General features: G+C 45.6%; 1 protein-coding gene and 1 non-coding gene across 3 annotated transcripts; both read right to left on the bottom strand.

Moving 5' to 3' along the window:
* Window positions 1–45: 45 nt before the first annotated feature.
* On the bottom strand, window positions 46–24,628 carry NCAPD2 (non-SMC condensin I complex subunit D2). Of its 2 annotated transcripts, none has more exons than XM_040056499.2 (31): window positions 24,505–24,628; window positions 24,335–24,410; window positions 24,179–24,237; window positions 23,540–23,721; window positions 22,869–22,999; window positions 22,426–22,553; window positions 22,218–22,341; window positions 21,989–22,136; window positions 20,908–21,105; window positions 20,285–20,419; window positions 19,642–19,726; window positions 18,829–19,006; window positions 18,501–18,622; window positions 17,353–17,562; window positions 15,222–15,396; window positions 13,642–13,726; window positions 13,378–13,511; window positions 12,264–12,396; window positions 10,634–10,718; window positions 10,369–10,530; window positions 9,910–10,124; window positions 8,139–8,250; window positions 7,691–7,814; window positions 7,330–7,485; window positions 6,947–7,124; window positions 5,822–5,916; window positions 3,275–3,355; window positions 1,211–1,397; window positions 861–981; window positions 568–726; window positions 46–403 (listed from the first exon to the last, which is right to left on the bottom strand). In XM_040056499.2, the coding sequence occupies exons 1-31, from the start codon at window positions 24,626–24,628 to the stop codon at window positions 321–323; spliced, it is 4,185 nt and encodes a 1,394-aa protein (XP_039912433.1). In that variant the 3' UTR covers window positions 46–320. The 2 variants fall into 2 exon arrangements, with proteins under 2 accessions (XP_039912433.1, XP_039912434.1); XM_040056500.2 differs by having other exon boundaries at window positions 18,829–19,003.
* On the bottom strand, window positions 23,796–24,118 carry LOC120749722 (small nucleolar RNA U85). Its single transcript, XR_005699772.1, has one exon. It is a non-coding gene; the product is annotated as a small nucleolar RNA U85 (small nucleolar RNA).
* Window positions 24,629–24,630: the final 2 nt, after the last annotated feature.

The raw sequence follows: 24,630 nt of genomic DNA, 5'->3' as shown, positions 1-24,630 counted from the left end.
TGAGCGTTTTGTACTCTGTGGGTAGATTGACTCTTCTTAGAAAGATTTTCTTACAAAAATTTTTTTTATTATTATTTTAATAAGAGCAGCTTATCTCCAAAGCCTGGACAAAATCAGTCCAAGTGGCAACTATGTTCATCATAACTGCCTTTCTTTGTGGAGATACCAGAAGAAAGGGTTAGAATTGCCTTAGCCTGGTGTTAACTTCCATTTTGTCCTCATTTAAAGCACTGTTGTATTAGGGGGTAGTTCAGACAAGAGAGGGCGACTTGCATAAAAGGAGTTTTATTTTTAGTTAAAGACAGCGGCAGATGGTTCCCTCAGCGCAGCCGTCGGGCTGAAGATCTGGTGATGGGCGTTGTTTTGGTGGGGGTTTCTTCCTCTCTTAATTCTGCCGATAGCTCTAAAGAGAGTAAAACGTGTCAGTAATGAGCACTCCACTGCCTTGAGCAGAGAAATATACAGGCAACCTCCACAGTGGTCTGAAGGCCATGACCAAAGGGACATCCCTGCTGGGCCTAATGTGTCATCCCTCCCCACTTAGAGCCCACTTGTGTGGTGCCTCACCATCCTCAGAGTTGTTCTCCTCGTCGCTGGAGAAGGTAATGATGACTTTTTTGCGTGGAGGGCGCTTTTGGGCACGCTTACGATTTTGGAGGGTGCGGGACGGGGGTGTGACAAAATCGTCATCCGTGTTGGCTGGGCTCAGGGGCTGACGGCGTGAACCTGTCAAGAAAAAGGGGGAAAAAAATAGAGAAAGGCAGCAAACTTGTGTCTGTAAGGGTGAGGAGAAGTCCTCAGGTGTTTCTGCTGGACTGCAGGATGAGGAGAAGGCTGGGATCTCACAAAAAGGAACATACTTCCTATTGGTTTCCGCTTGGTTGGCATTGGAGTCTGACTGCCATCCTGGCATGTCTCTGTTGAATCCAGTCCTCGGTTATGGGAGGCAGACATCTTCTGCTCCAGCTCTTCAGCTAGAGCCTGATGGAGATGTCAAACGGCAGTAGAGGGAAAAAAAAAAAAAAAGAGAATGTGAGGGGAGAGAAATATTACATCCGTAGCAGAATTGCCATTAAGTTAAATGAATAAATTGATAAATTGCTAGGGGTGAGGAATAGTCTGCTTAAAATGAAAAATTGCAGGGCTTTCCAGTCACTGTATGTAAAAAGCAATTGTTTTTCTGGCCTGGACCCTTGTCCCGCACCCTTACTTTGGTCTCAGGTTTGACGCCTGCTCTGCGGAATCGAGCCAGTACAGTTTGGAAACAATTGTAGACAGCTGGATCTTGGAGCTTGTCTGCAAAGCAGTCATAGTTGTCCTGCAGCTTGTGAAGGCCCCGTTCCGAGACTGGAAGCAGAGCAAGGCAGTGGGACAGATCCCGATACTGACGCTCGGTCCTGGGAAAGGCAAAGATCACCATTAGCTCCTACAAAAAGGGGTGTGTGAGGATAAGCATATCTCACCCAGAACTACCAGCATTTCCTGCAGGTGCCTCTACCCCACAGAACGTGAAATTCAGGTTGTTCTGTTACAGGTCAGTGACGGGGCTGTGCCATGCCGCACATAACCACCACTATTCCACGACTCTGACTTAGTGCCTGTCGGAAAAACATGAAGGCTCCACCACTAAAGAACCCAGTCACTTGTTTGAAAAGTGTCAGAAGTTGTTGCTGACCAGGAGGAAAATACTCAGGTCAGGATTCCTCTTGAAGGGCCTTATTTCAACCACATAACAAACACCCCCGGCTGTTCATTTTTGCGTGTTTGAGATGATCTCAAGCAGAGGCTGTATTTGATGTTCTCTCTCCCTTTCTTGGTTAGTTACATAAAGAAGGTCATATTCATCAAGTTAAAAAGTTAACAAATAACAAATGCTGTATCACAGAAGGACTACATTCAAATTCCGGCAGAAGCTACTGGAAGAAAACCAAAGGGAAAGAAAAATAAAAGCACAAACTTACATTCCTAATGAAGCTCACTGTGACGGAATGGGAGGGGAAAAGCAAGGCCAAACCCCCTATTTTTAATATACACAAAGTGAGGGCCTCAAGTCTGTCCAGCACATGCTGTCTCAGGATGCTCTGCTCAAACCCAGACAGACGGAGAACAAAGCTGCAGCATCCAGGTGTTTCCACCTTTACAGTCTGAATGACACCTGGCACGTTGCTATGTTTAGAAGTCCAGAAATGCTAAAGAGGGTGATGGTGGCTGCAAAATCTTTTCTGATGAGCTCCTGTTCTAGCCTAGAGTGAGAGTCTTGCTCTAGAAGTACCACTAGTGTGCACCAAGCTGATCACCTTTGTGGTACAGAAATATCAGGACATTCTCCTAAAGGCAAGACACAACTTACACAGATGGTTATCTACAAATAGGGTGTGAAGAGCTCACCACTGCTCCTGGGAGGCAACTTTGGAGAGAGGGACCACTCTCCACTCTTGGAAACAAAATCCAAATATTTTGGGAAATATGCAACTCCCTGAGGCAGCTGAGCAGGTCACATGCCCAAGCACTGTGCACAAATGGCCAAGATAAGCAGACAGCTTAAATCTCAAGGGCAAAGCCACAACAATGGAGAAGGAAAACCACAGGAATGGAGGAAGGCAGGGTACACCAAAGCCAAAGGAAGTTAAAATGAAGATATCTCACTGGAAGAACATGGCAGGGAAGAAGATAAATTTCTGTTATTATTCTTCTTGGAAGGAAACAAAAAGTTTGCCTGGGTCAGTGAAGGATTATTTTATAATAATAAAAAACCAAAACAGAGTCCCAGGCGCAGACTTGGTACTAAGCAGCACATACACAGAGAACAAGGACAGGCCTATATCAGCTTGATAGTTGAGATCACCCCAGACAAGACTGCTGGAGAGATCCCAACTTCTCAGCTGAACACACTGATTTCCTAGCTGAGCTGCAAGGGAATAGCCTGTGGAGAAGGATCACAAAGGTATGTCAAATCCACATGTGGGATGTCTCCTTGCTCAGTTATAATGCAGATCTAGACTGTCACAAAACTTTTTCCTTAAAAAAGGAAGGAAGAGCAGGTCAGTCACTGCATAATAAAATCAGAAACCTTAATTTATATGTATTCATGCAATTTTAGGAGACAGTAGTTAAAAAAAAAAGAGAGACCTAATCCAAGTTATGTTGCATTTCTCACTTTGCCACGTGAAGAACATAAGGGGAACCTTTTACAACCGTCACATACAAGCTCATTTCTTCTGAAAAATCCTGAGAAGCAGAAGCACTTGGCAGGAAAATGAAGATGACAACCCACCTGGCAGTCCGGAATCTCTGACATAGTTTCTCCACCAAGCTCTCTGTTTGTTTGTCTTTTGTAATATATGAGAACAGATGTCTGCAAGGGGAAAAAAAAAAGCAAAATATTAGAGCCCACAGAGGAATCCACATTTCAGGTAGGAGGGGTGCTGAGAAGGCAGCAGTGCTGATTTCTTATCTGCTCCTTCCATCCAGTTTTAAGAGTATGCAGCATCTCCAGACAATCTCCTCACTTCACAAGTTGCACTGACAGACTAGTTTGTCTGACAAGCAACCCTTGAGAGGAGCATTGTGGCATGCAGTATTTTCCCCCCTCAAAACCATGCCTGTGACTTTTTCACTAAGTTGCTGAAAGTTAGATTTTGGATCAATGCAAAAGTGAGCGCTACTTTGCACCAAAATGGGAACAAAGCCTAACAGAACTTAAATGCTAACCTAATCCGTTTTTCCTTAGCTTCTTGAAGAACAGACACCTGGACTTTAGCACAGTTAAGTACTTGTGTATTTTGCACTATGTCCTCTTAGAAATCACTGAATAACTTCTGTTTATTAAGAAGGTCCTTGCTGCTCTCTCTTTTTCTTGTACCAGCATTTCTGTTAACTTCAGCTGAGTCAGGTTGCCACTGGCCTTGATATAATTGTTCTCCAGCACTTCCTTGTTCAGTCTTTGTTATGTCTACAGCCACCACACCAAGCTGCTTTTCTAAGATATATAACAGAGACAGCAATCTCAAGAGTCCTCCCTTTGCATTTGTTCCAGCATCAATTCATCTTTAACTTAAGTGACCAGAAGTGTGGCAGCACTCCAGGCGAGGTCTCGCCAGCACTGCCAGTGCTTCCCTCTACCAGAAAAAACTGGGCTGCTAAAGCAGGAAGTGGAATGCACCTCCAACTTTAGCCATACCTTTACAGAAGGGGTTAAACAACTTCTAAACATTCAGCCTTATACTTTGTTCTGCTAATTTTAATTTTAGTTTTTATTACTGTTACTCTCTCACTCTCCAAAGTTAGTCCTTTAACAGTGATAGTCCCCAAATTACCCTACCTTTTTCACACTTGCCTAGTCTCCAGTTTGGTAAGCATCCCTGGAGCATAAGGCACTGCTTCATTCCTAGCCTGTGCTTTTGTCCACCATGGTTTCCAAATTAAACCTGATCCTCTCTACAACGTAAGCATTTCATAGAATGCTGCATGGGGAAATAGTTCAGTTTGAACTACTAATTCCCTTTTTTTCCTATTTAAAGGATAGGTGGTGTGTTAACTGATTATCAAGTCTTTAAAATGATTATCCACAAGCTAATTTGATACCTGTCTACACTGTTACATCAATACTACCTCTTCTCTTGTTTGCCAGACACCTCCGGTTCTCTCCATGTATGTTGTCAAAAAGTCAAAAGTCCATCTTACACCTGTTTTAGACCCACCAATCACACTTTAATGCAATTGCTACACTTATTAAGCTCTGTGTGTGTGGTAACACCTCCAGTTTAATATTAATTAAAAACAGTACTGAAAATTCCAAAATTATTTGAAATTTTTCTACATGCTGCCTCTTGTCTCCCTGTGATGGTTTGCTTCACTTCAGATATTAACTTCCACTTCTACGTGTGCTGTCAGGAACCACAAGCTATAATTCCCACTATTTCACATTACCCTCCTTAATTAAAGCTAAAGTGAAATACCCATCTACTTTTGCCACCATAAATTAATTTTACGCTCAATTACACCTTCACTAATAGACCTTTTCTATGTATTGCAATTCCTACCTATCCAAAATCCCATCCCTCTTCCTAAATGCACTGGATTCTCATGGAAAGACTAATTGAAAAATCACAACTCGTTGAAAAATCAGCAACAGCAATACTTTTGTCTAACACCCCCCTCTATAAGCCATAGGGATTCAAATGCCTCAGAAAAACCCTTGTGGTTAAGTTTCAGAAATGAGAGGAAAATGTCTGTACTTTACCAATAAAGACATTATTAGTGCTGTCTATGAGCAATCAATAACCTCAGACTGAAATAATCCAATATCTCTATACTCCAGAGTCAGGCTTTCTTGGGAAAAAATGAAACAACAACAAAAAAAACCCCCAAAACCAATGCCCCCTCCACAAAACAAACCACCAGAAAGCCACCTCAGACCAAACCTGTTACTGTAACTACAGCTTTACTAAAACTGCTTACAAAACTCCAGTGGCCACCAAAATGACAAAGGCAGCAGTCTTAAAAATCTGTTGTGTTCTCCCAGTGTTGCATATCCATGTTCTGATGTATAAAACCAACTATTTTCCTTTTCTAAAGGGAAAGTAATTTTGAGTTAGCGGTTACTCTTTGTAGAGTCTCTCCTAACCCCCAGCTGTGTGGCTTTATAATCAATTCCACTCAGCATGACTCCATTTCCAGTACAGACTCAAAAAGTCAGATCAAAGAGAACAACTGCAAAAACATTTTGTACGTGTTAGTGTGGTTTTAGTTCTCTTGATATGGCACCTTCTTTGCCTAAACATAGTCCTGGCAATAAGAGATTTATTTAACCTTAGAATACCTCATAATAGCGTGGAAGGATTCCTCCTCTATGCCGCCGTTAGGATCCGAGAGGTGACTGATGATGTCTGGAAGCAGGTTATAGACAGCATTACCCTGTGCAGAACACAAATTTCTACATGAGATACAGAATTATAAAGGATATTTTGAGTCAAACCAAATAAGCTGCCCACTTAAAACAACCTCCTTTCTCTCCACCACAAATCTACTGACTGAAAGCATCAGATTTTTGAAACGAGCTGTACACAGCCAGCCAAACCTATCCAGCACTATTTGGCTGGGGGGGGAAAAACCCAGCCAACTATCAAGCTTAACACTGCACCCCAACTCTGCTCTTTGGCAGACTTGGATGCAGTTTCTTTGCCTTCCAACCTTGTCACAACCCAACAAAAAAACCCTTCCTGATAAAGGAAACAACCCTTCAGTTCATGGAACTGCTTCCCATCTTGCCTGAGGTCCAATCCACATTCTCTTTCCCACTGCTTTTACATAGCTTTGTCCCACTCGCTGCAGAGATAGGAAGTCAGTGCAGTCAGGTGGCCAGCTCTGCTTTAACAAAGCAAAGCGAGACAAGAAGAGCCCCAGTGCGACTGCAGCCTTTCAGGCAGTAAATATCAAACTCTGAAGGGCCCATGAGAGGCTGCACTTGGAATGAACAGTGTACTGGGCAAAACACTGCTCCTATTCTTACCTGCTTGGGCAGAAACTGCTACAATTTAAGTATCTCAGTGTCCCACAGCCAAGAACAACTCGGAAAGGTTTCAGAGAAGGTGTATTGCCTAAGCCATAAGGTCAGGGAACTCTGCTGTAAGGCCTAAAGGTGAGCTACAGAAAACTGCTCCTAACCCTGTGCTGGGCATACACAAGAAAGCAAAGGGAAAAGGCAGTGTTTTGGAGCCTGCCTTCCAGTGTGAATGGATGAGGTCAAATTCAGCAACATCAGGCAGGGATGAAGCAAAACTCGTATTGCAAAATTTCTTTTTAACTACCCTTACTTAGTCCACAGAGAGACAGACCAATGGCTCTACACCATGAAACACACCTTCTCCAGGACTTATGTCATTGATCCAGCCTCCAACAGCCCTTCCCTGCTCTTGTGAAATAAGGTCCCTGAGCATCCACTTGCCTTGTTGGCGAGTTCGCTGAAGAAGTTCTGAGCCACTCCCACGATTTCCTCCTCTGGGTCTATGAGCAGCGTTGCCATTTCACTCACTTGGCCCTTCACCTTCACCATGTCTTTGAGGATGAGGTGAGTCATGACCAGCCCAGCCGTCTGCCTCACGCTCGGGCAGGGGTCCCGCAACCTGAGAGGAGCAAACAGTTACTGCAGAAAGCAGCAAGGGAGTGTCTCTGACTTACTGGGACTCGTGACAGCCCAAAGCTCTGTCTCCCTGCACCGGCATCTCCAGATTTGTTCTCCTGGCTCATTCTCACTTTCTGGAGGCCCAGTGTTACCCTTCCACAGGGTTTTCAGCACATGTCCTCTCCCAGCCATGAGTGTAGCATTACCTGGCGTAGAGATGTGATGTCCAAGGCTCCACCAGGTTGGGGAAGCGGATGGCTAGATCTCCTGCTGCAATAATGAGGTTGGATCTCACATCGGGCAGAGTGGACTTCTCCATCATGGTGAACAGCAGACGCAAGTGGGAGTCACAGAACTCGGAGCTAACAAGACAGGGTACAGGAAAGAAGGGACAGATAGCAGAATTTCATCTCTCAGAGAGCAGAGGAAAAAAACAGTTAAAAAAAAAAAGTGATCCATGAACACTCTTCTGTGTTTGTTCTTTCCTTGAGAAAAGAATTGCAACATTTGCTCGTGCTTTAGTACTAGGAGGGCTGGGAAAAGAGCTCTGGCATGGCTCAGCAGTACCTGACCATGCAGAGTTTGCCAAGAGTGAGGGCTGCAGCAGCTGACAGCGCCGAGTCACTGTAGAGTCCAGGGTTGTTGCAGATCTTCAGCACCAGTGGAACAAAGGCAGAAAACAGGTGCTTCCCTAGAGAGTGGGGATAAAGACAGTGAGCATGAGAGCACCGTTTGTGCATCCTGCTTTAAGAACAATTACTCCATTTATCCCAGAGCTGCGGCAAACTACGGTTAGTTTGCGAAGTGGTTGACTCACTTTCACCACAGAACAACCACCTCCAGAACGGCAGAGCCAAGAAAACAGACAGCCTGCATGGAAACTGACACCATGGAAAATGACAGTGCTTCCTTCCAAAGGAAACAGCCTTCCTCCTTCAGGTCCTGTCACCCACTGTACCTGCTCTTTCACACCGGCAGACAGCCAGTATTCCTCTATGGTGGCAGCCACACTTACCATCTAGAAGTTCTGTCTCACAAATACTGCGGATGAGCTCGGCCTCGGTGTCGTCAGCCGTGGCTCCCACAAGGCCCAGCTCCTCCTCCATAGTGGTCTCGTTCCCTGTGCTCTGTGCAGAGAGGAGACTGTAAGAAAGATGTCAGGCAACAATAACCTCTTTCTTCACAGGGTTCTCTTCTCTCAGGTGTGAGGTACATGCATGTTACCAGCTGCAGGAGTAGAGTGGAGAACAAGAACAGACTGACACAGTGTAATAACCCGCTTTCCCCCAAGAACTGAATGAAGCTGTGAACGGTAGTCTGGGATTTGCCAGTCCACATGCTACAGAACACCAATCACAGGATCACACAGTTAGGTTGGAAGGGACCACAGTGGGTCATCAGGTCCAGCCTTCCTGCTCCAGCAGGATCTTCCTAGAACACATTGCACAGGATTGTGTCCACGTGGTTCTTGAGTATCTCAAGTGAGGGAGACTCCACAACTTCTCTGGGCAACCTGTTCTAGTGCTTGGTCACCCCCACAGTAAAGAAATTCATCCTTAAATCCATGTGGAACTTCCTGTGCATCAGTTTCTGCCCACTGCCTCATGTCCTAGTGCTTGGCACCACCAAGAACAGTTTGGCTCCATCCTCTTGGCACCTCCTCTTCAAATATTTACAGACATTGATGAGGTCCCTGCTCAGTCTTGACACTTATAAGAGGCCCAGCTCCCCCAGCCTTTCTTTCTAAGAGAGATACTCCAGTCCCTGAATCATCTTTATTGCCCTCCACTGGACCTGCTCCAGGAGCTCCATGTCTCCCATGTAATGAGGAGCCCAGAATGTAAAGAAAGCTTGAACTACTGACACTACTAAGATAAAACAGACCTAGGAGACATCCAACATCAGGGTAACTTAACTGCATAACTTAAGGGACATTGAAATACTAAAAGCAAGAAGATCAAAGCAGCCTTTGTATTGCCGGTTTTGTGAGCAAGATTATGGGAAACAGAGCAAATAAAAAGCAACACAAGGGAAGAAAGGAGACGTGGGCATTGCAATGGGGACCAAATCTGTATCCAACTGCTACTTTTTTGAAAATCTCATAATAACCTCCTCCTTTATGTGTGGAAGATGGTAGTGACAGTGATAAGCAGGCGGATGAGGAAATGAACTACAAAGTTCTCCGTAGACGTAGCAGTATAAGCATCCAACAGAAACTGGACACCTAGATGGACACAGTGTTTTTCTCTCTTCTTACCCAGGAAAGTCAGCCTCATTACACTCTGGAAAACATTGTTCCAATGTAGACCTAACTAAACAGGGCATTTGCAGCATTCAAATCACATTTAGAAAGACTACTGTTAAATCTTCATCATTACTACCTAACAGAGGATAGGACTGTCAAATCTTCTGGACTGGGGTTCTAGGAAGCCTCAGGGCACAAATGGATGTTCTTCACCACTACTGCATCAGTTGCAAAATATTGCACTGGTAAGAAAGAAGGTGATGAGTGAAGGGGGAATGTTTGCCTGAAGCAGGCCAGAACATCATCCTTCACTCCCTCCCCTCTGCCTCTTCGAAACTCAAGACCAGCGTGGGACTTTTAGTGAATAGGGTCATTCAAGGACCTCAGCTCTCCCTGTCAATCCTGACCAATATGTGTGTTTCTATTCCTGAAGCACATGTTGCCCTGTACCTCATGCAACCTCAGGACTGCATTTCTCCAGAAGTTTGCTGGAGCTGGGACACTAGAAGAGCTGCCACAGGAAAAAAAACTTGGTTCTCACCTGGGCTCTCTGCTTCCTCGTGCTTGCGTCAGATTTCTTCTTGGTCTTCTCCTCTTTGAGGATGCGGCGTCTGCGTAGCTCTGCACTCACAGACACTTCCAAATACGCCACCTGCTGCAGTGCCACCTGTCCCACAAGGGACACCAGGTGCAGCAGCAGGAATGTGGGGAGACTGCCAGCACCATCAGAGACTCTGTGTGGAGAATCCCCTGCATCTAAAGGAGAAAAATGACCACAGTTCCATGTTGATCCAGACCTCTTCCCCATTAGTTAGGGCCAAGTCTCACTGAAGTATAGCCCATCTCCACACTCCACAGACTGACTCCTTCACAGCCCCCGTGCCCTCCCACGCCAACACTTCCACCAGCCCCTCAGCTCCATCGTACAGTTAATCAAGGCCACCCAAAGTAGCACCGGAAACCACAGGTGGAGATTTCCTTCATCAGCCTTTTTCCTCACCAGCTTTCTGCTCATCGGCCTCCTGCAGCTTCTCCAGAACTTGCTGACTGCACACATGCAGGATGTCAGCACAGATCTCCTCTGCCCCTTCTGCCAGCTGGTAGATGAGCGTTATAGCTGACTCCATGAAGGGGATCCAGTGACTGCTTGGCTGGGCAAAGCCTGAGAGAAGAGGGAGCAATGTACCCACACACACCAGTGATAACACAGGTGGTCTTGCAGCCCAGCCCCATCCCCTCCAACCCTCCTCCTGACCTGGGCTCACCTTTACTCACAGTCTCACTCAGGCAACCAAAGAGCATGTGGTTCTGTGGCAGTCGAAAAGGGACGCTGTTCTTCTCCAGTGCTGGCTGCAGAGACAACAGGTGAGTTACACCCATGGGAGCAGCACGTGAGATCCCCCCCAAGCCTTTCCCAGTGCTTAACCTTCCTGTGTGCACGTTAATCAAACCCATGCCAGGGACATCCAGTACTGCGCTGCAGCTAAACATGCAGCAGGGACATTGCTGTCACTTGTGACAGCATGGTAACCACACTGGGTGGGTTTAAAGCTGGGCCAAATGATGATCCCAGGCCAATCCAGACAGTTCCACCATCTCACCTTAAATCAAAATAGTTCTTTTGTAATGTCAAAAGGATTCATTTAAAATCTGGTATTATTTACTCACTCCCTGCAGTGAATGAAGAGGGAAATGTCTGGAGCATCTCAAAGTCATCAACAGTACGTCAGCTTGCCTTGGGGTACTCCAGAACCATGGGGGTTTGTTTAAAAGCAAAATACCATCAGTGGAAATAACACAGGATAGGTCTGGATCCAAGACCACCTCACACTTAGGTCGTTGCATATATTCTGTATCAGTCACACCACCTTTTAGTTTGGGAATAAGATAACCTAGAGAACTACTAAACCAAGTATGACAATACCTGAGGTGTCCCAGCACACCTACGTCAGCCTGATGAATGTATACTTGAACAAATCAGAATTGACTTGAGGATTTACCAGCTTTCAGTAGCTTGAAACAAGAACTCTTGATTCACCACAATCCTCTCTGTACTGAATTTCTGGTTGGGAGGATGGGTGGGGGGAGAAGAGCTACTGCCAGTCAGTCAGTCAGTCAAATATTTTCAGTTCAGTCCCTTTTCACATACAAGCTGAACTGCAGACTTAAATCAACCAAAAACTGAATTACAGCCATCTGTAGAACATTTAAGAATGCTGTGATACACGTTAACTCATGAAGTTCTTGCAGCAACATCCCTAGTGGAAGGGGCTGTCACAGACTGATGCTGCTCTGTGAAGGAGGATGGCTTTTGCGATAGAACTCTTGAATCAAAATGCCCCAAATAACTGAGTCAAAAACCCAGATTTTTTTTTCCAAGTGCATTTAAAAAAAAACCCCAAAATTATAAATTGTTTCCCAGAGAAAGAAGCCATCAACCATTCTGTTGTTCTAAGTACAACACAGACAAGTTTGAAAACCTTTCATGTTTTATATTCTGCTGTACAGCTGACAACTCCTGAATATCAATTAATAGGGAGGGCAAAAGAATCACACCACCAGAAAACATCAGTAGAGGAAAGGGTTTCATGGTTGAGAAAACACAAGTCAGTTTAGAATTGCGAGTCTGAAGAAGAGAATTGAAAGGAAAACATATTTTCTTGTGCACTGAACTCTTTACTAATTGAATTCAGCCTGTTGCCTAATGAAAATTCTTTTATTACATGTTCACTGATGTGTACTAAGCTTTTCAGACAGTGCTGCTGAATGGTCTTAACCTACTTAATTTCAAAATCTGTAAAACTTTAATTACCCCTCTCTCTCTCTTCTTCCATACAAACAATTTTCCCTCTTTCTTTGTTTCTGGATGATCTCAAGAACAAACCAAAGCCTTACCTTAGGGTTACTAGCAAGCTTGGATATAACATTGCATACTTCTTGAGGCAGCCTATAGTCTTCACATGCCTTCTCAGACAGCCCCGTTGTCACCAAGATGTCCAGGTTGCTACCTATGATCTCTGGCTTTCCTCTGTGGAATGGAAGGGATGGGGATATCACATGAGGTGCTGCTGAAAGTTTACAGAAGTATGGCTAACCAAGAGAAATGCTCCTTGTGCCTTGTGGAAGGGTTTGAATAAGAGGGGAAAAAATAAAACCCATCCAAACAACTCAGGATACAGCTAGAGAAGCAGCAAGCAATATTCCCCAGAAGCTAGTGTAATCCACTCTCCACTAGGAGATGAGTTTCTCCAAAGTGATCAACAGTGGGCACAGTGTTTTAGTAAAGAAATAATATTCTTGACTCTTCTTTCCTATCAGAAAGGACAAAAACTTACAGGGGTAAGAAAAACAAAAATGTTGGAAAGTAGGAAAGAGTCCAGGAGCTCAGGACTTGTGATGTATACCCTTTCTTCCCCTACTGTGGGAAACAAACCAAACCAACACTATCCAAAAAAGCCAATCCCAAATCCACACCCACCCATTCCCTTTTCTGCCTGTGAAAGAACTTTAGGATCATCATTATGCAGGCCTGTTTCTGACTAATGAAGGACTGAAGTAAGAACAGCAGGAAGAGCGGGTAAGTTGAATGCCAAAGGGTTACTGGGCTGGGAAACTGAGGAAGTGAAAACCTTTTAGTGCTGATACAATTTTTTTGCCCCCAGAAAGTGAAAAGAATTTATTTTTCTTCATGCTAAAGGCTCCAGATATCTCTACTCAGCAGCTTCTCACTGCTCTTATCCAAACACAGACAAAGCTGCAGAGTTGTGACACTGTAAACTCTGGGAAGGGATGGGCATTCACACAAGGAAAATAATCTCATCATAATCATCCCGAGGCCGTGCTGGTGGGATCCAGCACAACTATGTTTAGTACCGGGCTTCATTACCCCATGACAGGGATGCTATTTTTGAAGCTAGAGCCAAAGAGTCAGCTGACCACAGTTCTTCAATAAAAATCGACTCCCTGTACATCCTTCCACTCACAGGCTTCGACCTGGCCCCGGGCTCACCGTGCCATCATCCCCAGCAGCATCACAGCAGCGCGGCGTTCGAGCGACGAGCATGGAGATTTTTCCGTGAATCGCTCCCAAAGCAGCTGGGTCACAGCAGGCTTTATTTCATCTTTCTGCACAAACTCTGAGATCTGCAAATGGAATGCAGTTAAAAGATTAGAGGCAGGTAAAGAAGAATGAACTTCAAAGTAAAGAAGTGCAATGACCACCATTTTAATAAAACAGATACACAAGCCAAACCCAGGCAAAGCAAATACTCACTATTTCCTCTAAGCACTGTATCGTTCCCAGTGATGCATCCACCATGATGAGAGAGAGAGAATGCACCAGGGCCTGCGCCTTGGCCCTTTGAAAGGGGAAAAATAACAATAAAAAAGTAAAAGGTAACGAAAAAGCAATTGTCACAATTACTGCCCTATTGAAAGAACTGAAAACATTTGTTGGATAACAGAAATGATCCACAGGATCAGGAAAACTCCCACAACAAGCTTGAGCTCTTGAAGTCACCCAACTCAAGTGCCAATGACCACGATGTGGGCTTAAAAGTCCATTGCCTTGTGCACTGGTGCTCCTTCTGGTGCTCAAAGATCCAATCAGAGGCACTAAGCAGCCACTTCCCAGCTTATTCTCAACCACAAGTCAAAGTACAATTCCCTGTGAACTGAAAATCTCTCTGTGAACAAATGAGGATGGAGCACAAACTGTACAAGTGCTGTCTCCAGGCAATATTATCAGGAAGAAATAAGAAGCAGCAGGTGCTCTTTATTGCCCTGATGGTATGAATGAGGGTGAGCTATGGATCACATTTCTCTTATTGCACAAGTATCCAACAGGATTTACAAGAGGGTAAGCACTAAAAAAGGGCAAGTGCCACAGCAGAGAGGAGACACAGCTCTTCTCTAGTATAGAAGAAGCTAACGTGCAAGTGGTAGCCAGCTCCCACCACCAAATCCTCAAGAGGGATAAGCAACAAAGACCCTTTAACATCTTCCCATCTGAGGCATGTAGGAATTGTTAGAAAAAGATTTAAGATTGATCTGACTGAAATACAAATAGAAATACATGTGAAAGCACCCAAATAAGAACTAACCTTGTATAGTGTGAAGGATAAAGAAATGGGGAACGCGTTGTGTACATCAGAAGTAGAATGACTACACATGACCAAGGCCACAGCATGTACGACATGTCCCCAAAAAAACCTGAGTGTTGCTAACAGAAATATAGTTTCAACTTTAGACCACACTGTTCCTCTTATTATCACAGTAGGATGAACAACTACAGCCATAAGAAACTCAAAATGGGACAAACTGACACTGGCCAACAATTTTGCCCACAGAGAGTGAAGTATGTAAGATTCCTGGACATGGGGTGACTCCATATCAACAGTTGATTCCTAATGGGCTGAAATTCATTGTTGCCAATCAAGAACCCTGCTGGCAAGAGAAACATTCATAATTAACACTTCTTGTTCCCCATCAGATAGGGACCCAACCCAGACTATTTAGACAATGCTTTGTACAAAAGTGAAATTTATAAGAATGATAAATATTAGTGCCTGACAACAGTTTAACTTCAAGTAATTCTCAGCATCTGCTTGGCAAAGTCTCACAGAGTTTTGCTGCATGAATTTCCTACACGAGTTCCATGACAAACCAAGAACAGAAGCTCAGCAGTAGGTCCTGCAGGAAGACTGGGATACTCAGATAAATAATCTTACGTTTCAGCTCAGTATGAAGCATGGCAACTCTCAGTTCTCTCCCTGTCCATACCCCATTCCCAAAAGCAGAAAGGGGATGGGGGGAGGGAAAGGAAAAAAAAAGTCTGATTAGGAAGATCCATACCTCTCTGAATCCTCGCTGGGGCTCAGATAGAGCTGTCTGTAGGCATTCAGCACAGCCTCCTTAATTCCAGGCTCCTTTGACCATATGAGGGGCAGCATCCTGCGGACTCCAAGCAGTGCCTGGGGCACACCAAACTGTGAGACTGTCACGAAGAACTCAATGGCTTCCTGCACCACTGCAGAGAGAACAGTTGTGATAGAGCAGTTCTTTCCCAGTTACCATTAGTGAGGCCACTAAAATAAATTTATAGGAGCACTGGTCTCACAGCAAACTCTACAAGCATCTAGAGATCACTGCTACTCTCTGCAGAGGGCTTGAGTCAGAATGGGATCGCTAGTACAAAGATACAGATGTCCCAGAAGAGAGACACAAATTAACAGTATTACAGCCTAACCCAATGTGATAGGGTTAGGGAAAGAGCACAGAGACTATCTTTGAGAAAGAACAAAATTCTCTTCTGGGAAACAGTAGCTTTGGGAAAAGAGATCTCGTAGTCACAGCAGACAACTAAATATAAGCCCCCAGTGCAATGGTATAACCGGAGAAACGAAGCTATCTGATGTACAAATGGGGTAAGGAATACTGTGTTTGGTTCCAGCTTGACTATTCCTGAAACAGATTGCCCAGTCTTCTCATAAGACAAAAAAAGCCCATTAAGTTAGACAGCATCACAAGACATCCACAGCAGGGATCAGGGGAGTTGTACAACAAACAGTTCAGAGTCAGACCTCTGGTTAAGTTAAGAGCTTTTGCCAGTATAAGCCCTTACAAATCAGAATTAAGAACATCTAACAGGTGAGCTGGTATGCTTTCCTTGCCCCCAGTTTCACCAGAATACATACATTTGCAACAGAAAAAAAAATTTAAATCTTCAAATATTAAATCTTTAATTAAAAAAGATTAAACCTGAGCACACACATCCTTTAGCACCAGTCCTAGCAGTATACTCTCTCCAAATGGAGACAGTGTCTCAAAACACCTCTGCTGTTCAGACACTGAATTTGCCCTCCTTATAGTACAGCACAGAACAGGGAGATGCAAAGTTATTAAAATTTGTGCATCCATTTAAAAAACACCCCCACAATCAAACCCCAGGTGTTTAAGTACCAGGAAGGACAATTTCTCAGCCTTGAATTTCAAAGGACCTGCAAAGACACTGAACCCAGGAGTTCATTTTCGTGTGTGTAAATAGCTAATGACATCAAACATTGCTGGGGAAGCCCACATGCTTATCACAAGTGACAAGAGCCCTCAACAGAGATGAGGCCTCAGAAGTGTTTGCATAAAGTCTGGGGCACTGCAGCGCCCACACCCATCCATACCCCAGATCTGTGCAAGTGGATGTGCTGGAGAGGATGGGAGTGGGAGTTGTGCCCCTCATCCCTTGGAAATGCCAATTTCTGATAAACTCTACAAAAAAGTCTAAGTGATAACAGTTCTAATATTAAATACAAACAGCTGAATTAACTCAAAGGCCTTCTGATCACCACCTTTCTCTACAGCACTGAAGAGGACCAGGCCACAGAACCTGTTGATCAGGCTCATGCTTACCCCGATAATAAGGTCAGAGGAAAGGTGAGTTAGATGAGAGCAGCTGCTTAGTTCCCCTCTTGTGGCCAGCATAACAGCTGAAGCTGTGTCAGGGCACTGAGCACATAACCAAACCCCGCTTCACTGGTCAGGCTTACTTTGGGAGAACCTCAGCTGACATGATGAACATCCACCCCTCCCCACAGGAAGCAGGGTAGCTTCCATAAGTGAACTCCATCTGGTCACCTGGCTGGTCTTTTTCATTTCAAAAAGTTCAAATACATTTTATTTCATATGTTTTTTATAAACAACTTTTAAACATGTTAAGAAAAAGCCTTTTTTTCAACCTTGGTATTTAAAAAAAAATGGATTCCTAAAACCCTTGTTCATGCCCTATCCAAGCCCTTCATGGCACTCATTTAGATGGTGCTTGCTTTTCCAATACCCTGGAAGTGTTTATGACATCTGATCAATGAAGAGCAGCTCCTTCAATCTTCTCTCCTTCTCCTGGAGCTCTATCACTCCAACAGCTTCTCTCAAGCAAGGAAAGATCTAGAAATGCCGAATGGGAATAAAAGGGCCCCATGGTTATTTCACATACCTGAGACAGAGTTTTCATACATCATCGTGCTGATCAGGTTCAGAGCTTCCGTGATTTTCACTGAGAAGTTGTAAGCATCTTGCAGGTACTGCACCAACATCTCCTGTTTGATCAGCTCTGTTTGAGGCTGCTCTTCCTGTGCAACTTCTTCAGTCTTATCACTGCTGTTGTCATGTGGAGGATCCTCACTGTTCTCACCTGAGCATGAACCTACACAGCACACTTGTTTGTGAGCAGTACTGAAGATACAAGAGAAACAGGCATGGTTCCGGGCATTTTAACCCTCCTCTCCCCATTCCACAGTGACACCTTCCGAGAGCCAGGCTACAAAAATCCAAATTCTGCCATCAGACCTAGCTACAAAATCTCAGCATGCTGTGGAGCAAGTTCCAGTACTACTACTGTGTGATGCTCCAGAGACATGCCAACTTAGGGTACAGATATAGAAAGAAATGGTCCACTTGGGGTAAACTCCAGTAAAATGCTGGTGGGGTTAATCTGAACTTGATAATTCCCCAAAGATAGATGAGAGCCCTAAAAGGGAACCAGGGAGAAGGCAAACACTACTACTCCCTAGCAAGGTTTGTAAAAGTGTGGAGTTGACAAAGTTAATATTTTTAAATAGACTTCCAACAGAAATATGCTCAATATGACTGGCTAAGCAACCTTATGCTGAAACAAACACCAAACAAAGAATGTGAACTCTTGAAAGTACACCCAGAGGCTCAGGCCCCAGATAACCAAGACTTTGGTTGAATCAGATACTTGGTCAAGGCTGCTAAGGGTAAGCATTATGTGCTACCACCTGTTCAGGAAGCACAACTCCTGACAAATTCAGACAGGGCAGGCAGAAGGGTGGGAGTGGCAACATTGGCCTCACTCCCCTCAAGATATTACGTGAGTTAAAGCACCAGGAATGCACTTTTACTGGGACCATGGAACTGTTCCAACCAGAAATTAAGATCAGTATGATCCAGCTAAAATACCAAGGTACTAGATGAACAAATGCAGAGATGCTGCAGCTCTGGGAGCTGTCAAGTACACACAAACTGAGCCCCACAGGTCAGGACGTGGGACAGAGCATTCCAGAGGGTTTTAATCTGGCTCTGGCATTATCTTGGACCTAGGGAACAGAGAGATATAGTTACCTGTGTAAAGTGTCTTCAGAACCCCCAGGATTGTTGCCTCCTCGTTTTCCTCCCCAGGGCCAATGAAAGGTTCCTTTCCCTGGAAGCGACACAGGGCCTTCTGCGTAAGGCGAGCTGCGCTCCTGGACAATGACATTGCCCGAGAGAGTATCAGCAACACATCAGAGCAGAACGTAAGGGAAACGACACAACTTTGCCCTGAACGCCTGAGAAGGCAGCTCCTACCAGCATCTTGTGCTGGGTGCCCACATCAATCTCTCCCTACAGAGTACTGTTACTGGAAATCACCCCTTGAGATAAACACTGTCAAACTGCAGAGCTTTCTTACTTGTAATTCAGCTTCTTCAACAGCCCAGTGATTTGCTCCACTGTCCTCTCCACTGTTTCTTCAACCTCCAGCATCTCCTCTTCCTCTTTCTGCAGTGGTTGAAAGAGCTGCTCTGTGGCAGCCCTAATTTCTGGCAGCATCGCTTCCCACTCTTCCTCTGGGTTGATCACTGGACCTACTTAAAAGTCAGAGGGAATGGAGAACACAGACTCAGGTGACACCTTCAGTGAGATGGAAAAACTCATCTGGAACTTAGAAATTCTACTTCCCCTACGTCCTCCCCAGGCAGGCACTATTCCCATTGCTGATCCCACTTAGACTGCAATAAGATAAGAATTCTGACATACCAAAAAAAATTCCCCAAAAACAAGAACAAAAAAAAACCCCCAACCAACCAAAAACCACAAAAAAAACCACTGAAGGTAATAAAAACAAGACATTTGTTTAGCCTTGGAGTTTGGTGCTGCCTACAAATCAAGTTTAAATAATATTTGACCAAAATCATGACTGAAGAAGTCCTTGAGTGGTAGGAAAGAGAAACCTGAGAGGGTGTTCACAGACATTTTCAGTTCTTAGTCTGAAAACAGGATATATAGCTATAAAGACTGTTGACTTAGACATGGATATTAAAATGACCCTTTTAGAACACCACCATAAGGAAAACTGTTGTGAGTTTAATCCCAGTTATCTGGTCTCACCATCTCACACAAGTAAGATCTGAGACAAAAGCTGTCACAATCTGGGAGCAAATTTAATATAAGGAAAAGTAAATTCTGGACTGTCCCAGAAAGTGGAGAGAAGAAAGGAAATTACCTGATGTGGGTCTGCTACGATCCCTCATTTCTTTCAGTTTCTGCAATTCTTTCTTCAGTGGCTTATCCAAGTCAGTACAGCTTAGCTGAAGATGTCAGGAAGAGAAGAAGAAATATGTTAGATATCCTCCTTTCCCAGAAATACCAGAATTCTCCTCTCTCTTCCACTCCCTGTTTTAGTTGCGAATCCCTATAGATAACCCTGCTTTGGGAAACTGGAATAGTACACTCTGGCCCCGATCCCAGAATGAGAACTGCTTTAAGTTGCCAGTCTAAGGCTCAGAAACTCAGGAGAAGCTGCAGCTTAACACTAAGAGCTGCAGATCCACAAAGAATATTCTAAAAAACTAATTTACATCCTAAGGAGAGAAACCTCACAGTGGACTCAAAACTGCTGCAGTTTTTTACCTCAATCACATCCCTCCTGGCCTTCAGCATAGCTATGAATTTTACTAAGAGAGGGACCAGCCCAAGAAAGCAAGATCTGAACCTGGGAAGACCAGAAAGCTGCCCCCTTCAGAGTCAAAGGCTACATTGTTCCTCCTAACAAGACACAGAAACACTACTGCCCTGGCTATAGCACACTGCAGATACCCAGCCTGCAAACAGACATCTAATGTATCTGCCAAATTAACTGGAATTACCTTGCTGGAGAAGGGATTGTTGGACAAAAACGCAGCCAGGAGCTGGATTGCATTTTTAACCACTATGACAGATTTGTCTTTGAGCCGCCCAACAGCCAGCGACACCACAGACTGAAACTGAGACAAAGGCAGGGCCTAGAACACAACAAGAGCACAGATAAAGTTATCAAGAAGGCTCAGAGACTTGGGAAAAGTCTACTGCAGACATATTTGCATACTGAAAAGCACAGATTATAGATTTACAGGAAAGTTCGGGGCTCTAAAGACCTCTGGATATATTCTGGTCCAGCCTCCACTGAAAGCAAGGATTTAGGTTATCCAGGATCCGGTTGAGTCTTAGTATATCTGGTAATTGTGATGTTTTCCCATACAAGGGTGTGAAAAGAGGCTGTATGTCTAGTTTATCTTGGTAAGAATGAGCAGCATTTAATTTCCACCCCCAGTTACACCACCCCTGATATCTCTGGGAGAAACTGAAGACCCCACAGTACACAGGGACAGCACCTTTCTCTGTGAAAACTTCGATCTCTGCAAACAAAAAGCAGGGTGGCAGAAATTCCCTCAGAACACACAAGGTGGGAAGAGATGGCCCAGACAACACCGTTTGCCCAGCACAGACTTGCCTTGTGCTGAACGATGCGAGTGAAGAGCTGCAGCACGCGGCTGCGGACAAAGCTGTGGACGTCGCACACGTGGGCCTGCAGCACATCCAGGAACTTGTCCCGAGTGCCACGGGCGGCTTTCTCCAGCTGGTCACCATTCAGCACCTGCACCAGCACTTCTGCCATAGCTGCCAGAATGGCATTTCGCATCATGTAACTCTGCCAAGACAGGAACAGACCAAAAGATGCGATTTGATATGCCCAGAGTTTGGGCCTGCCAAATCCCAGGCTCCGGCCCTAAGTGAATTTTTTTCAGCATGGATATTGTATTAAGCTTGTGTGAACACAGCTGTCCCTGCAAGACAGAGTAACCTCTGCTATGAAGACAGGCTTAGAGTTGGTCTTGTTCAGCCTGCAGAAGAGAAGGCTCTGGGGAGGCACCTTCCAGTACCTAAAGGGGGTATGAGTGAGCTGGAGAGGGACTTTCTACCAGGGCATTCAGTGACAGGGCAAGAGAGAATGGCCTCAAAGTGAAGGCAGGTTTGGATTAGATATTAGAAAAAAATTCTTTCCTGAGAGTATGGTGAGACACTTGAACAGGTTGCCCAGAGAAGCTGTGGATGCCCCATCCCTAGAACTGTTCAAGGACAGGTTGGATGGGGCTTTGAGCAACCTGGTCTAGTCAAGGGTGTCCCTAGCCATGGCAGAGGTGTTAAGGTCCCTTCCAACCCAAACCCTGCTGTCCAGGTAAGTTCATAGAAGCCAAGAACTGACATGAGAAACACTTTGAGCAGGTAAAGAAAAGGTAACACAGTGACAAACTCATTAAGTGCTGGAGAACAAGGGACAACTGGAGAACAGCAGGGACCTCAGACGAGTAGGCAGTCTCCTGATCTCTGACATCTGACAGTGACAACCAGACATGAGATGTCATGGTTTCTGTTCCCTTTGCATCTTTTAAGTAAGGGCAGAACCTCTTCCAATAGAGCTGGTTTTGGATACCTGAGCTCTGTGAAAGAGGTTTTGTTTCCAGACAGAAAAACTGGATAACAGCGTCTCTACCATTTGACTTCTCTGGACAGGTGACTTTGCAGAAACGTACCTCCCCATCCAAGTGAGGCAGGAGAACACTCATGTTGGCAAGCACCAGAGTTGGAATCTGTTCAGCCAGTTCACTTATAAAAGTAGCATAACCCTTGACTCCAGAAGCCTCACGAGCCAAATCCTGGGGACACTTCTGTCCAATTTCCCTGCACAGAAAGATGAAACAAGGAATGGGGTGCCCCAAGTTGCTAGGGATAGAAGAGCAAGGCTCCAGGTATTTCTCTCACCTTAGCAATTCACCCACCAGGCTTTTCAGACCATACTCTTTAGCCCACAGGCTCACGGCCTGCGCAAACACTGGGGCTACATGTTCAAAGTGCTGCAGCATCTGTGTGATCTTCAGAGTGGCACCTTTCACACGTGAGAAGGAGGAAAGAGGTCAGGGAAAGTAACAGGGAATGGCTTCAGGAAGAAGGCAGAAGAGCAGGAACTCACTGAACATGTGGTCACAGTGAACCAGAGCTGCAGCGAGCAGATGTGTCACAGCCTCCCTCGTGAGCCGGTACCTCTGAAGGCCAATACTGGGGTTCTCCAGGATACGGTAGCAGCTCCCCGTCATTAAGCTAAACCCACAGAAGAGACAGCAAACCTCGCTATCACGACTTGCACAAACATGGTTCTGGCACACACATTTCTGTTTGAGAGATTCTCCAGCGTCCTCTACAAGTTAGCAAACATCTGAATTTCTGTGGCTTACATGAGGAGAGGAAGAGATTCCTATACACACTGCTTTTGCCTCGAGCTGTTTCCTCAGTTTCCCGATGATCTGCACCCCGCAGGGGGGCTGTAATACCATCTCACTGATAGATCTATCATTTAACCTTTCATCCCTCAGAACCAGTCATTCATTCCACAAATACACCTGCTCCAACTCATACCTGACAAACTCTTCTTCCACTGCTAAACCACCCCAAAGCTGACGGAGATCCAGCTGCAGCAGCTGAGTAAGCAGCCGTAAAAGTGGCTCCCTCTCCTCTTCCCACAAAGATCCAGAAGTCTTCTTCTTGTTCTAGAAAGGAGATTACATGGTGAGATAGACCAGCAGCTTCAAAACAGACAAACCCCCATCACCACCCTGTTTCCTTCAAAACGTAAGAAGTCTGTTAAATTCTACATCATTAAGAGACACACAGTAAGATGGGTGAGACCACAGGGGGCTTTTTTCCCCCAATTCTTTTCTCTCAGCTCAGGCCAGCACCAGTGCTTCCTGTGGTTTAAGGATTATACCTGTATCTACCGCCACCATCTCTACCCACAGAAAGGAAATCTTGAGAAAATACTGGCACATTAAGTTCCAGCCAGAAACTGAAGAATGAAATAGACAGGTTTGGGCATCCAAGTCCCTGCTGATGTTTACAGACACACAATTGTCCCTTTGGCTGTTTTCCAGCACAGTTTCAAAGAAGCACCAGTGCTCCACATTATACACTGCTCTTGTTGGCATCGTGTTTATAAAAATTCAGCTATAAAATCTGACAGATACTAGAGTTCGATAAGTTGAAAATTTTATTCTGACTTTTATCATCTTTCCCCCAGTCCCCCCACCTACCTTCCTACCAGGATCTGCCTCCAAACAACTGTTCTTGCAGGTTTCCATTTCAAAGGCATCCATCAGGCCAGTCAGCAAATAGCAGTTCATCTTAAGAGCATTGAGGTGAGCAGCGCGGTCTGCATGGCTCAGCCCGGAGTCGCTCAAGATAGCAGGAAGTTCATTGGAATGATGGGACACCACTGAGGAGAAGCAGAAAATCATGAGCACTCCTTGCCAGATCCCTCAGCCATCCTCTCTTTGGGAGGCTTAGGGCAGTCCTCAGATTACCAAAGATGTGTGCTCACATCTCCCCAGCTGTAACGTGGGCTGGCCCCTGCAACCCAGACCTCGGGCATGCTGTCTTGTCCTGTCCCCCCTGCCCTCCGTCAGCTCAGAGAAACACTCGCTCTGAGCTTATACATCCCATGGATGTATTTTCCAGGGACAAGGGCAAGAGAATTTTCTGTCGGTCTGCCCTTACAGCGAACATGCACGACTCAGCATCGTCCACCAAGATTACAGACCCGTATGACAGGAGTGAGCCGAGGGTGCAGCCCAGCTGGCCGAGTCACATTAGCCTTTACATCATCACTGAGCTGCCAAGGGAAAACAACCTCTCCGTTAGTCCTGCGGCGCCCGGAAACAGCGGGTACCCACCGTGCATCATCAGCTCCAGGGCGTCCTCCTTGACAGCCGTGCCCACGGTTCGGAAGTGGCTGCGGGACAAACACAGGCCGTAAGGGCGACGAGCAAAGAGCTCCTGCCAGAGGGGCGAGCGCCCGCCCCTCGGCGCCGTCCCTGCCCCGTACTCACTGCAGCGCGCTGTACACGCAGTCGAAGTGCTGCAGCACGGCCAGCGCGCCCCGCGCCCGGAAGGCGGCCCGGAAACCTGCGGCAAAACACGGAGAGAGGCGGGGGGGGAATGGCCCTGAGCCGGCGGCAGGACCGGGCCCGACCGGGAAGGGGGACTGGGGACACCTTACCTGCGAGCGCGGGCGGCAGCTCGCGGGCGGGCAGCACCTCCCGCACCACGTAGCGCCCGGGGCCGCCATCCCGCAGCAGATCGGCGGGAGCCAGGGGCAGGTGGAACTCCGGGGCCGCCGCCATGG

This window comes from Hirundo rustica, chromosome 2 (genome assembly GCF_015227805.2).
Source record: "Hirundo rustica isolate bHirRus1 chromosome 2, bHirRus1.pri.v3, whole genome shotgun sequence".
NCBI classification, from domain to species: Eukaryota; Metazoa; Chordata; class Aves; order Passeriformes; family Hirundinidae; genus Hirundo; species Hirundo rustica.
Note: the sequence above shows the minus strand (reverse complement) of the source record. Positions and strands in the feature narration are given on the sequence as shown.